Consider the following 13,729-nt stretch of genomic DNA (forward strand, 5'->3'; position numbering starts at 1 on the left):
AATCCCCAGTCCCAAAATACATATAACTAAGTAGTAGAGCTAGCATGTGTGAGGCACTGGGTTCAATCCTCAGCACCATATAAAAATAAATAAATAAACCTAGGTATTGTGTCCATCTACAACTAAATAAAATATTTTTAAAATATATATATATAAGATACAACTTTCTTTCCTTCTATATTTAAAAACCAAAATGTCATAATTAGGCATTTATTTTTTAAAAGGCTTTCAAAATTATACCACCATAAAAACTTCTGTATGTAAGAGCTGTTAACTTTGACACTGAGTCCTTTTGAAAGCCCAAGAATCCACTTTCTGAAGCTATGCCATAAAGAATTCAAAAACATCATGACAGATGCACAAGTTTGGAAAATGCCACTCAAAAATAATACATACTAATTGTGTTAAAAATTCTTACTCCTATTTTTTTTCAAAATTCCTTTCCTATTTTTAATTCCAATTTCTTTTTTCCTTCTCTTCTGTTTACTTAGTGCACAGATTTTTCCCAATTTTTTTTTTTTTTTGTGGGGGGCGGGGATATTTTCCTTCTCTTGGGAACCAAAATAGTATTTTTCCTATATTACTATACAGAAAGCTCATTAACATTATTTGAATAAAACTTTTATTTCAGTAGCATGGACATATTAGGCTGGAATAGGGGTCATCCCATGTAAGATGTTTAGTATCGTCCCTGATCTCAATTAACCAGATGCCAATAGCATTCCCTTGTTGTGACAACTAAAAATCCCCCACATGCCTTCTAGTGAACAACTACTGGCAAAAACAAGAGAGAGTTCACAATGAAAGTTAAAATCTTAATACATTCAGCTCTTGGGGGAATACAAACTATTATATTAGAATTTGATAGGCTAAAAATCAGATCACTTGAATCATGGCCTGAAGATAAAAGAGTCGAAACATGAAATTTAAGAGTCCTACACTTAGTAAATAAAAGAAAAAGGTGTTATTTGCACTTCTTTCTTTCTCTAACTCCTTGGATCTTTTCATGTACTGTAATTTGGAAGAAGTCTAAGCATGTTTTTTTTTTTTTTTTAATAATACAACTGTAGTAAAAGGAAATAAGTTAAAAGAATTCTACCTAACTGCAAATCAAATAAATGTCAGAGCCAAACCACAGAACCTTCCCCTTTCCTTCCTGCTCATTATCTAAACAAATAGCTACCTTTCCGTACTTTCACTGTGGAAAATAAACCTGGGCCTCACATTCAGGCTGAATGAGATAATTCTGTTGTTCAAAGTATTTCTCTAAGAGAAATTGTAATTAGATCCATAAAACATTGTTATTTGGGTCCACACGTTTTCATTCTATTCACAAGATCAATCCCAAGTAAATGCATACTGTATCATTAATAACCTCTCTCAAACATACTTTTAATTATGATTTCCATTGCTATATCCTACACTCTCACATGTTTTGACAGTTTTTTATATTTACCAATCTTTACATTTAAAAAGAAAATGATTTTGTTGCTGTTTGTTTTGAAGTGCCCCTTGTCAAAATTCCAACTATTTATAAGATTTAATGCTCTTAAGAATTAATTTAAATTCCAGTAAGAAATTCAAGTTCCTAAAACCAAAGCCAATATCTTAGTCATCATATATTTTCGTCATGCATACAGAAAGCATTCAATAAAATAAATATATGTTCAGTTAACAACCTCTTCTGATCTTTACGTCTATGCATATGTAGTTCTCTTGGTTATAATGATCACATACAAACCAAAATAAGTCTTACTTTCTTTTATGTCAACTTTTCCATGAGTGCACAAAGTTCACACACCTGTCATTTTAATAGCATTACCATATATTGCTCTCTAAGCTGGCATGAGAGCAGTAGGCCAAGCGTGTATTCAGAACAGGATTCTGCTATCAATGAGGGCAGACTCTTGAGGGGTCCATTTGCCTGAGAGTTCTAATGAGCTACTAAAGGGAAAGGATGGGGGAAAATCAAAATAAAGTGACTTAAATCATGAAAAATCTCATTCAGAGAAAATGTGTCAAAGGGAGTTCTTCATAATTGGGCATGGGTTTTGAATACATTATAACATGTTAGTCTGTGATACCATTTTCTTGACTTATCATAAGCTTTAGTGCCCTAATTCTTATCTAAATTAAAATCTAACACAACTGCATAGTTTAAAACTGACCAAAATAAGTTAATTCCTCAGGTTCACTCATGACTCACGCAGTGTCCCATATATAATCACCCTGGGAAAATGATCTGACTAAAACAGATTATTTTCTATCACAAAATGGAAAATATTTTGATAGAAAACATGATATTGGTGGAAAATAATCTCTCAATACACAAACAACATGGTGCAATTCAACCTTGGTTGGATCCATATTGGACCCATTCAAAGGTAATAGGGGATTAGTTGATATGACACCAGGAGGGCTAGATTCATTTATGAGGTAGTCTCATCAGACTGACTCAAACACTGGCATCACTCCAAGACTCTAGGTTATACACATACAGAAGGAGGTATCAAAGAGAAAAAAGCAGTATCATGAGGTTATCTATGTCATATGTTTGAGTTTGTGGATGGTATCCAAAAAAGCTCCTAGTTACCCAGATCTCCCATCTGTTGAGGGAGTTTATAATAAACCAAGATTTTTAATAAACAGCAAATGTAAAATCAAATTTGATAAGGTAAAATTTAAAAGTGCTAACTGTCCTAGAACCCAGCAACTTGTTGTGTACATATTTTCTTTTTTAATCAGAAAAGATTTGGCAACATCCTATTCAAAACATTTTCAGTATTTTGAAACCATCTTTAAATTTGAAAGATTACATATTCCTATATAACTAAGACAAATACATCAAATTCAAATAATTTGTCAGCATCTAAAATTTTGATTAAAATGAACCTATATTCTTACTATATACTTCATTTTATAATAATTCAACATGAATAAGCTTTCAAACTCACTTTCTTTATAATGCCAGTGTTTTAAAAAAGAAAATTTTCTAAGACTGTGCATCATATTTCCCTTCAGGGAAAAATCAAAATCATACCAGATTCCCTTTGTTATGTTTCACAGTGATACAGAGTTACCTCTGTCAGCCTGTTTCTGTTGTTGCTGCTGTTTTAAATATTGTAAATCAGCATTTTGGAAATTATACTGCATATCCTCATTGATACAATGTTATAAATTGTAGTAAAAATCCTACCAAAGCCTCCTGAACTAATGTGTGGGCTGTACTTACTGAGTCTTCAATTTTCTTTTTCATTAGCAGAAGATGTTTCAGTGTATGTTTTAAACATCCTGTATTGCAAAAACTTAAGTCAGCTGATTTTGGAAGAACATTCCCCTGGGGAAACACAAGTTGACTCACTACACTCCTTGCCAAAGCCTCCTAACTGGTCTACCAGTCACTCCTTCCCAGATTATATCCTCCACTGTGTTGTCAGTTTTTAATCAAAAATCTGATTGTCACACTCCTAATTAAAAACTTTCATTAACAAAGAACTTCCTACAGGGTAAAGTCTGAACCCCTTAGCTCAGCAAAGAGGGCTCCCCTCCACTGGTACCAACCTACCTTAGTTTTACCCTGAATCTTTCCCTTTCATATAGACTACCTAAAGTCATATTGAAATTATCATCATTTTCCTCTATCCCCCACCCTCATACTTTTGAAAAAAAAAAAAAAAAAATCTGCTTAGGATGTACTCCTACCCTTTCACTTGAAAAATCTACCCATTTAGCTCAATTCAAATATCACTCTCTCCATAAAACCTCCAACATCCCTCAAATACACTTAGCACACTTGGTCACCCTTTACCCTCTGCACAAGAATTAAGGGTGGTATTTATGGAAGTTCAATAAATGTTGACTAAATTTTGGGAGTATATCTATGCTTCAGTGAGAGGCTGGTCATAAGACATTGATAAAGAGTTAAGTATATTCCATTCATTTAAGTGTGGGTATGTAATAAATGTACACATGAACCAAAAATATCATCTGATTTATATTTACAAACACAAAATCAGGGATCACTAAACCTCGAGAGGTATAATCTGCTTCACCTTAAATATTGATAGATAATTGCCACCTACACCACCACTGGGAGTAGTCTTTTTTAATCAGAAATGATTTGGCAACATCCTATTCAAAACATTTTCAGTATTTTGAGCTTCAAGATTTCCATGCTTGAGCAAAACGACATAATTTAAAAAGAAAAAACCAAAGATAAGAAAACATGCAATTAGCGTGCTGAAGGTCCGCAGTCTTGCATTGAAATCTTCCATCATTAATTACCTATGAACAACTCTCAAGGCAACAATTTTGAAAAACTCCCATTCTCCATTATATATCCAATCGCAGATAGAGAAAATACAGCCAGCAAACAATTTATACAAAAGCCAAAATCAATAAAATGTTTCCAAAAAGAAACTAGAGTGTTTGATTTGTTTTTCACTATGCTTGGGCTTTTCCAATATAAATATTTTACACATTCACGAGAAGCTTCACAATTCAAAAATGATTTCACATAAATGATTTAATTCGTAAGGATAATCCTGTGAGTTAAACACAGCAGGAGTTATTTGCCCATATTTAAGACAAGGCAAACCTAGTATGAACACAGATAAAAGACTATAGCTATAGAAACGCAGCACTTCTTTTCAAAAAAAAAAGTATTACTTCAAAAGCAAAAATGGCCCAAGAAAAATGAGCCCCCTTTCCTTTATTCCATCACTACCTCTAGGTCTGTGGATCTACACGGATGACTCTGCTAAAGAAACAAACGCCAAAAAGCTTAAAGTATGATAACCTGAAGCAAAAGTTCCACCTTCAACTCTATGACATCAACTCTACAAGCAAGAGCAAGCAAGCTCCATTCCTCAAACCATATTAAACGTGAACACACCCTCGGCAAGCACCCAGTCTCCAGGGTTCTCGGCGGACTTCCCCGAGGTCAGCCCCTGATCCAGAGCAGTCTGGAGAGTGCCTGGGAGACCCGGCTTTGCTCGAGATGGGGGTGGGGTACGGCGCAAAAGGCTCTTCCAAGTAGGATACGGAGAAAAGTGGAACCGGACATCAGACCAATACCTGGAAGAGTTTGGGACGCGAGACCCCGAGCTTGGGTCTGGCAGGGTCTTCACACGTGCAGCGGCCGCGCCTCCCGACCCCGAATCCAGTCCCGGCCCAGGTCCCTCCACTCCCGGGCACCACGGGTTAACTCCGAGCGTTCCAGCCCTGGGAAACAGCAATCCCAAAGGAGCTTGGAGGCGGACACCCACCTGGCCGCTCCCCACCGAAAACTGGGCCCACTAGGCCAAACAACAGCAACCACTGGAAACGGAGGGGCCCAGAGGGCGAGCCCGCGCCCGAACCCATCTCGAAAGAATCTGCAGGTTCCACTCAACACTCGGTCGCCTCTGCCTCCGCCTCTTCCATCATTTTGCAACCCTGCCGGGGCCCCAGGGTTGGCCAGGGTACGCGCGCCCAGGGACGTGCACGCGCGCGGCACTGACGCAACTCAGCCCCTGGTCCGAGCTCGCTCCCGACATCGCTCTCGCAGCGCTGACGTAGGGAAAAATGTAGTCCCTGGCGGGAGAATGAGATTTCTAAACTGGCCGCTGAAATCCTCAGTAGTCGGCCCAGCCCGGTTACTATCTGCCCCGCCCTCCCTGCCCGAGCACGCCTACTTTTGAGGTCAAGGGAACCGATTGGACGAAGCAGCCGGAACGAAAGGAGGAGGAGCGTGAGACCCACAAGAGGAATTGGAAAGCTGATGCGAAGCCCCACCCCAATCAGTCTCTTCTGATTGGTTAAAGGTGTGGGTGGAGCATCGAGCTGCGCGCCCATTGGCCGTTTGGCGGCAAGGCAGGAGGTTACGCGGAGACGCCTGACAAGACCGGGCTTGGGTCGGCGGTGCCGGCCTGGGTTTTGTGGTTGAGACCGTGTCTCCACCACTGAGCCCAGGAAGATGGTGCTGGGTGGCTGCCCGGTGAGCTACTTACTTCTGTGCGGCCAGGCAGCTTTGCTGCTGGGGAATCTACTTCTGCTGCACTGTGTTTCTCGGAGCCACTCGTACAATGCTACCGCCGAGCTCGAGCTCACGTCCGCTAGTGCCACCCACCCAGAGGGCTCTGCGGGTGCTCCAACCTGGGAATATGGCGACCCCCACTCTCCAGTCATCCTTTGCTCTTACTTGTAAGCTACCCAGTCGTCTAGGCGGGTGGAGGTGGAGACTGGGCCAGGGATATGTGGGAAGGTAGAGGGAAGGGAAAGGCTGCCTTTTTTGTTAGACCCTCTCCGGCTGAAGACCCGATAGTAGTGATAGGTAGTTATCAAGGTAGGTTCCTCACTCATCTCACTCGTGCAGAGAAAAACCTTGTGTATTGGAGATAGATCCTTTAAGATCCCGAAAGAGCAGTACTAAGAAGGAGTGACATAGCCTCTAGCATAAGTATTCCAGGCTGTGCCTTCTCCCTCCTACACCCTTTAGCCAAGGAAGAATCCACTAGTACTGAATGAGGTACAAATGAAATAAATGACACTTAAAAATAAGGCACAAGGCACTTAAAAATATAAAGAATATCCTTACCATTTGCAGAACCAAGCCATTTTTAATATTTCTTTTTAAGCAAGTAAGACGTTTGGGAAATGCAAAGAGACCTGAGCATCTTTTGTCTTATTATTTGCCCCAGTGCGTTATGGTTGTTTGCCTAAGGAAGAGATGAAGCCATGGCAGAAGTAGAATCCATGTAAAAACAGGACCAGAAGCACCTCCCCAATAAAAGGGTCATTTGAGTAGCTGTCAAGTTTGACCTGCTGTGCTTCTGTTTAATTGACACCACCATTTGGCTTGGAAAAGTTATCTACAAAGTGTGAGCCCCCGAAAAAACTTAACAAATAAATGTTTGATGTTTATTTTGATTATATTCATCTAAACAGCAACTTGCAAAAGGAATGATTATGATCATGATCTTACTGGTGATTTGCAGACCTGATGAATTTATAGAATGTGAAGACCCAGTGGATCATGTTGGAAATACAACTGCATCCCAGGAACTTGGTTATGGTTGTCTAAAGGTGACTTTTTGTTTTGTTGTATTAGCAAATGCTTCCCTATAGAAAAAGTACTAACTAAATATTGTTACAGAAAAATATAAGGATATATGAAGTTACATTTTTATAGAAGTTCATCCAAATGGCTGTTACTGGAAATTTCCAGCAAGGCTAAGGTCAGTGACTGAACATGACATTTGGTTTCTTCAGGAGGGAACAGTTTCAGTACCTAAAGCATCCAGGTGCAAAGACCTGTCTGGTTCCTTTGGCCATTGACCATTAAGACTGACAGATTTGAAGCTTAAATGTCACCTACCCTTCAAGGCAGGCCCTCTCCTGAAAGAGAAGGGAAAAAAAAAAAAAAAAAGGCTTTGCACTTTCTAAAACCAAAGATGAATTGGGCAGTTTCTGTTTCACACACATTTGGGGTAAACCACTTGCCAGTAATCTTCCTTTTCACCAGGTAAGCAGGTTCTACCATGTCCTTAGGAAATAGATAGGGTTTATCAGTTTGTTTTCATAGGTAGTAAAAATTATTTCATGGGGAAGCTGAGTGCAATAGCACGTGTAATCCCACCGACTGGGTAGGCTGAGGCAGGAAGATTACAGATTCAAGGCCAGTCTCAACAATTTAGCAAAGCCCTAAGCAATTTAGCAAGACCCTGTCTCAAAATAGGACTGGGGATATAGCCCAGTGATAAAGCACCCTTGGGTTCAGTCTCCAGTACCAAAAAAAAATGAAAAGTATTCTAGGGGAAGTCTTTGGTAACAATAGCCGCTTAGAATGGAAAGAGTCAATCAAATCCATTAATAATATCCCTAAAGCCGGGTGTATGTACATTTCCTAGTCAGTCTCTCAAAAAGTTCATGTATCTTTTCCACACCATGGAATCAACATTATATTATGCAAGATTTTAAAAGATGTTAAGAGGATTATTATAGCACAAAAAGAAAAAGAACAAAAAAACTTTTTGTGCTAAATCAAACACAAAGGAATAAACTTGACAAGAATAAGACCAGAAAGGCAAGCATCCTCTTTTCCAGTATTTTCTCTTTGAGGAACACTCCAATAAAAATAGTATACAGCACTAATAATGTTCCAGTAAAAAATGTACAGGTATGCTTTCTCTGCTGGCTTTTAGTTAAAGAGGCCCCATTCCAAAATTTTTTACTAGAATTTGGACTGCAGAAACCTGATAATCACCCATTCGTGACCTAAATAAAGTCCTAAGTCAAATGATATTCTGAGTTATTTTATTTTATAATTCTGTTAATTTACAGTAGATATAAAAGAAACCTCTAATACACATGATTTTTAATACCTATTCTCCAATGCTCCAATTTGTACTTTTTCCTGTAAGTATTGTGTTCATTTCTCCTAAATGACAATTAAATTGATTGTAATTTTTTACTACATTATTGAAACCAATCATGAAAGGAAAAAAAGGTTTATTTGAACAATGTATATTTAGGATGGACTAATCTATCATTTTAAATATGTTTACATGCTTTTAAGTATGGAATTCAGCTTTACCCCAACTTTGTTAGAATAATTATAGTACTGAGGCAGTTTTTATTGATGGGAAAAAAAAGGATATATTTTTCTATTACTTGTTTTGGTGAGTTTGTTTTTTTCTTTTGGCTTTGGCTGCTATTCCATAGTTTGGAGGTCAGGCATACAGTGATGTGGAGCATACTTCAGTCCAGTGCCGGGCCCTAGATGGAATTGAGTGTGCCAGTCCTAGGACCTTCCTGCGGGACAATAAGCCTTGTATAAAGTAAGTATTTGTTTTCTTTTCTTTTGCGGTGCTGGGGATTAAACCCAAGCATGCTAAGTATGTCCTCTTCAACTGAGCTACACCCCAGCACAAAGTGTTATTTTGAATGGGGTAGTTGGTTCCAAGATGTAGGCTCTCTATTCATCTCACAGATTATTTCTTTTGCTGAGAAGAAACCTTTTAGTTTGAGTCCATCCCATTTAATTCTTGATTTTAATTCTTGCGCCAAAGGAGTCTTATTAAGGAAGTTGGAGCCTAATCCCACGTGATGGAGATTAGGGCCTACTTTTTCCTTCTATTAGACGCAGGGTCTCTGGTTTTATTCCTAAGTCCTTGATCGATTTTGAGTTGAGTTTTATGCGTGGTGAGAGATAGGGGTTTAATTTCATTTTGTTGCTTATGGATTTCCAGTTTTCCCAGCACCATTTGTTGAAGAGGCTATCTTTTCTCCAATGCATATTTTTGGCACCTTTGTCTAGTATAAGATAATTGTAATTTTGTGGGTTAGTCTCTGTGTCTCTATTCTGTAACATTGGTCTATCAGTCTGTTTTGGTGCCAATACCATGCTGTTTTTGTTACTATTGCTCTGTAGTGTAGTTTAAGGTCTGGTATAGTGATGCCTCCTGCTTCACTCACCATTTGACCCAGCTATCCCTCTCCTCGGTCTATACCCAGAGGACTTAAAAACAGCATACTACAGGGACACAGCCACATCGATGTTTATAGGAGCACAATTCACAATAGCTAAACTGTGGAACTAACCTAGATGCCCTTCAATAGATGAATGGATAAAAAAAGAAAATGTGGCATATATACACAATGAAATATTACTCAGCAATAAAAGAGAATAAAATCATGGCATTTGCAGGTAAATGGATGGGGTTAGAGAAGATAATGCTCAGTGAAGTTAGCCAATCCCAAAAAAACAAATACCGAATGTTTTCTTTGATATAAGGAGGCTGATTCATATTAGGATAGGGAGAGGGAGTATGGGAGGAATAGACGAACTCTAGATAGGGCAGAGGGGTTGGAGGGGAAGGAAGGGGGCATGGGGTTATAAATGATGGTGAAATGTGATGATCGTTATTAACCAAAGTACATGTATGAAGACACGAATTGGTGTGAATATACATTGTATACAACCAGAGATATGAAAAATTATGCTCTATATATGTAATAAGAATTGTAATGCATTCTTCTGTCATGTAAATAAAAAAATTTTCACTATTAAATTATTCTTCCACAGAAAAATAATTTACAGATGTGCTTGCTGTTTGCAATATCTGTGTTTTAAGAAATTGTGTTGTTTTGATTTCTCTTATTTTTGTAAAAATTTCCACATACATTTGATAACTAAAATATTTTATATGTATATCTTTCTTTCTTGAAATCCTAGTAAAATTACAAGTTTATAACAAAGTCTGTAAAACATTTTAAAAGTATATAGAAAATTAGACAAGAGAAACCTCAAACAAGAGTTGTAAACAAAAATTTTGAATAAACAGGTAGATGTAATAACTGATTTAGCAGACTAGAAAATCATAAAACATAATTGCTCCTTGAGGGAAGAGACAAAAGACATATGATTCACTTTGTAAAACTGTCAGAAATTGAGGTACCAGATACATTTGAAGTTGAATGTTTCATTATGGGTTTGAAAATTAAATGGGTTTTCTAGAATTCACAAAATGAACAGTAAAAGATGCCCCCACCCCGCCCCCCGCCAAAAAAAAAAAAAAAAAAAGAATGAAGTAGTTGGTACTTGGTTGGATGGAAGGAGAATTATATTTTTATTGTCATTTTTTGGTCTGACTTTTTCTTCCAAGTTTTAAATAGGGAATCCTATTACTCTGTGACAGAAGCATTTTGCTTATAGTAGGGGACACTGGAATTGAGACAAGAAGTTGTAAGTTCTAAATATCTCTTTCACTAAACAGCTGAGTGCCTCTGAGCACTCAAGAGTCTATTCCCTCATCCTCTGAATGAAGAATTTGAACCACCTGATCTAGCTTCAGAACTCATGATAAGCTTAAATCCTGTGAAAATCCTTAGTATTTCATGGAATAAAGGGTTTTTTATAAAAAAGTGGGGATTGGGAGTCCTCTCTCTAAATATCAATTGATCTTAAGTTAAAGGATTGGGTCTTTTCTGTAAATTCTGCTTGAAGGCACAGAATTTACTTACACCACTAGCTAATGCAAAGAGTCTGTGGCTGTGTTTATGTTAATATTAGCAACTTTGGTTAAATGTCTTCACAGTACATAAGGACAGAAGCCTACAGAAGTCTTCACTTTTAGCTGACAAAAAAGCAGGAAAGGTTTATGGAGACAAGGAAGGACAGTGCTCCCTTAGCAAAGGACACTCAAAGGAAGCCAACTGAGCCTAAGGAAAGGAGCCAGTTGAGGGGAAGTTGGGACCCCAAAATCAGTACTACCAATCACATCTATTATGCAAATGTGTTTAAAAATCCTACTCTGCAAAAGTTAACATTTGTTCTTAGAGGTGCTCTGTATCTGAGCAAGTACTTGAGTTTTGGTAGGGGGAGATAAGAGAATTGTAAGACATTTTTTACTGAATTTTTTATTCATTAGGATGTTTTTGACTTCTTTAAAAAAAAAAAAAAATTTTGTTGGAAGAGACTGCTCCTCCCAAGGCTAGTATATTAGAAATAGAAATGGGCCACAAAAGGAACATGTCCTTGATATACAAACTAACCAATCTACAGCCATACTCCTGTATCTGGCCTGAACACCCTGAAGAGGCAGTATTTATTCCCCCCTGCCTTTAATCTTTCCGGGGCCAGGTATCAGGCCATGAAGGACCATCCTATAGCCTGGAGTACACTAAAATTGTTCAAACTAGCCCATCCTAAACTGCCTATCTTACCCTGCCTTGGCATTCCTGCACAAACTCCAAAAAAAGAGGCCTTAACCTAGCGCTAACTCCTGTCTTCTGACAGTCCTGGGGTCCCTCCCATGTGTCCCTGCATAGTGGGCCATTGCCTCCTATCTCTAGGACCTATGAGAATCATAGCTGTTTTTTTTCTGAATCTCTTTCATGTCTCCCTTTATGGCCATACCAGCCTGACCACATCAGAAAAGAATTCAAAACAGAGGGTAAAAGACCACAGAGGGACTCTGCACCATTTTATGTTAAATTCATTAATCTTTAAGTATTTTAACTTTCACATAGTAAAACATCTTTCTTCTTATATCTTGTATCTAGGTACACTGGCCACTACTTCATAACCACTTTACTCTACTCCTTCTTCCTGGGATGTTTCGGAGTAGATCGTTTCTGTTTGGGACACACGGGCACAGCGGTTGGGAAGCTGCTGACACTTGGAGGACTTGGGATTTGGTGGTTTGTTGACCTTATTTTGCTCATCACCGGAGGGCTGATGCCAAGTGATGGCAGCAACTGGTGTACTATTTACTAAAAAGAGCTGCTATTACTGCCCAGGGAGTCAAGTGAATGCTCTGTCTTCTGAATTCATCTCTACAGGCTCAAGAATTCTTCTTTGATATAACACCTGAACATTATTTTCCCTCTTTGGAGGGAATGGGTTTGGTGAAGAAGGATTCTGTGGACTTCCAACCTTAAATCTTACCTTGCAGACTAGAAATGACAAGCAGTATTGTGGGAATCAAATTTGTACCTTTCCTCATGTACAAAATATAAAGGATAGTGTCTAACTTATGAACTACAGATGGTTTTCTCTACTCTTTATTTCTGTACGTTGCTATGTCTTCAGTTCTTTGAAGCAGGTGGACCCAAAGGGATGAGCAAAATGAATATTTTTATCTGTGTGCCTTTTGTGACCCTGAATCTTCTTGCAGAGAAGATCCAAAGCTGAGCCAATGAAAATCTTGAGGAGAAGTAGAAATGGCTATGGATCTTAATACTCAAATGAAATCCGTACTTTCTGAATTTAAAATACAGAATAAATTTTGCCAACATGGACGTGCTATATGAGTATTTTCAGTAGAGAGTGTGAAACTTAAATTTTTATTTTGCTGAAAGCTAAGCATCTGAAATTAATTAATTACCCTGTGAATAAGTCCTATTGTGTACCATTATTATGTTCTGGAAGCAGTATATGCAGTACAATAATTTCTTCATTCTAATTATGTTTTCAAAGCCGACAGTATCAGACATGTATGAGTGGAGCTCTTCTTGGCAGAATTGCCCTATGTAAAAAATTAATTTTTGTCAGTTTAAGGAAACCTTGTTGTAGACTGATAAAAAAGACTTCACATAAGTAACTATAAAATGCTTCACAGTTAGGTAAGATAAAACGAGGAGCCCCACACCCTTGAAAAGAAAAACATAATCCTACTTAAAGGATATTGAACACTGGGGTAGAATTAGGACATGATTTATGGAGACAAGGAAATCTGAACATATTCTCTCAAAATAAACATGATAGTAAAAGCTTTCACAGTAAGCTATAGCAATCAAAAAGAGATACAGTCAAGCTTTTGCATTCATAAGCCACTAGGAATAAAAGAAATGCTCTGACCTACAAATGGTTTTCAAAACTCAGTTCCCATCCTTTGCAATTTAAATAGAAAATAAAAGGAGAACTGTGTGGGCAAGTGCCTGCTCTTCAGAGTAGCTTACAAATTCTAGAAACCATCAAGATAGAACTACTCAAAGTTTACTCTCATAATAAATTGACTTTAAGACCAAGAACCACAGTTAAAATAACTTCCCTGGAAATTTCTTCATTTTGTAGCAGTTTTCCTAAAGTTTTCTGCTTTCTTAATCCTGATTAATATGATTACTGTTCTTATATTACCAAAGGTGGCCATTGTAAAAATATTCAAACAGATTATTTTGTTGTCTAATGTTCTGTGTCACACTGCCTTAACTTTGCTTACAATAGTAATAATTTGCATACCCTCAA

The 13,729-nt window shown here is 37.9% G+C and overlaps 2 protein-coding genes across 2 annotated transcripts in view; one reads left to right on the top strand and one right to left on the bottom strand.

The window, feature by feature from the left end:
* Positions 1-5,519, bottom strand: part of Adam9 (ADAM metallopeptidase domain 9) — an 88,523-nt gene extending 83,004 nt beyond the window's left edge. Inside the window, exon 1 of the mRNA XM_027939358.2 lies at positions 5,268-5,519. Coding sequence (XP_027795159.2) covers positions 5,268-5,364 — 97 coding nt within the window. The 5' untranslated portion in view covers positions 5,365-5,519. The remainder of the gene's footprint in view (positions 1-5,267) is intronic.
* A 332-nt stretch (positions 5,520-5,851) lies between these two features.
* Tm2d2 (TM2 domain containing 2) lies at positions 5,852-12,783 on the top strand. Its single transcript, XM_027939271.2, has 4 exons — positions 5,852-6,183; positions 6,978-7,065; positions 8,704-8,819; positions 12,046-12,783. The coding sequence occupies exons 1-4, from the start codon at positions 5,957-5,959 to the stop codon at positions 12,257-12,259; spliced, it is 645 nt and encodes a 214-aa protein (XP_027795072.1). The 5' UTR covers positions 5,852-5,956; the 3' UTR covers positions 12,260-12,783.
* The last annotated feature ends 946 nt before the right edge of the window (positions 12,784-13,729 follow it).

This window comes from Marmota flaviventris, chromosome 3 (genome assembly GCF_047511675.1).
Source record: "Marmota flaviventris isolate mMarFla1 chromosome 3, mMarFla1.hap1, whole genome shotgun sequence".
Classification (NCBI taxonomy): domain Eukaryota; kingdom Metazoa; phylum Chordata; class Mammalia; order Rodentia; family Sciuridae; genus Marmota; species Marmota flaviventris.

Coding starts and splice junctions, on each gene's coding strand:
- Tm2d2 (XM_027939271.2), top strand. CDS start 5,957: ATGGTGCTGGGTGGCTGCCCGGTGAGCTACTTACTTCTGTGCGGCCAG. Junction 6,184..6,977: donor GTCATCCTTTGCTCTTACTT/GTAAGCTACCCA, acceptor GGTGATTTGCAG/ACCTGATGAATTTATAGAAT. Junction 8,820..12,045: donor GACAATAAGCCTTGTATAAA/GTAAGTATTTGT, acceptor TCTTGTATCTAG/GTACACTGGCCACTACTTCA.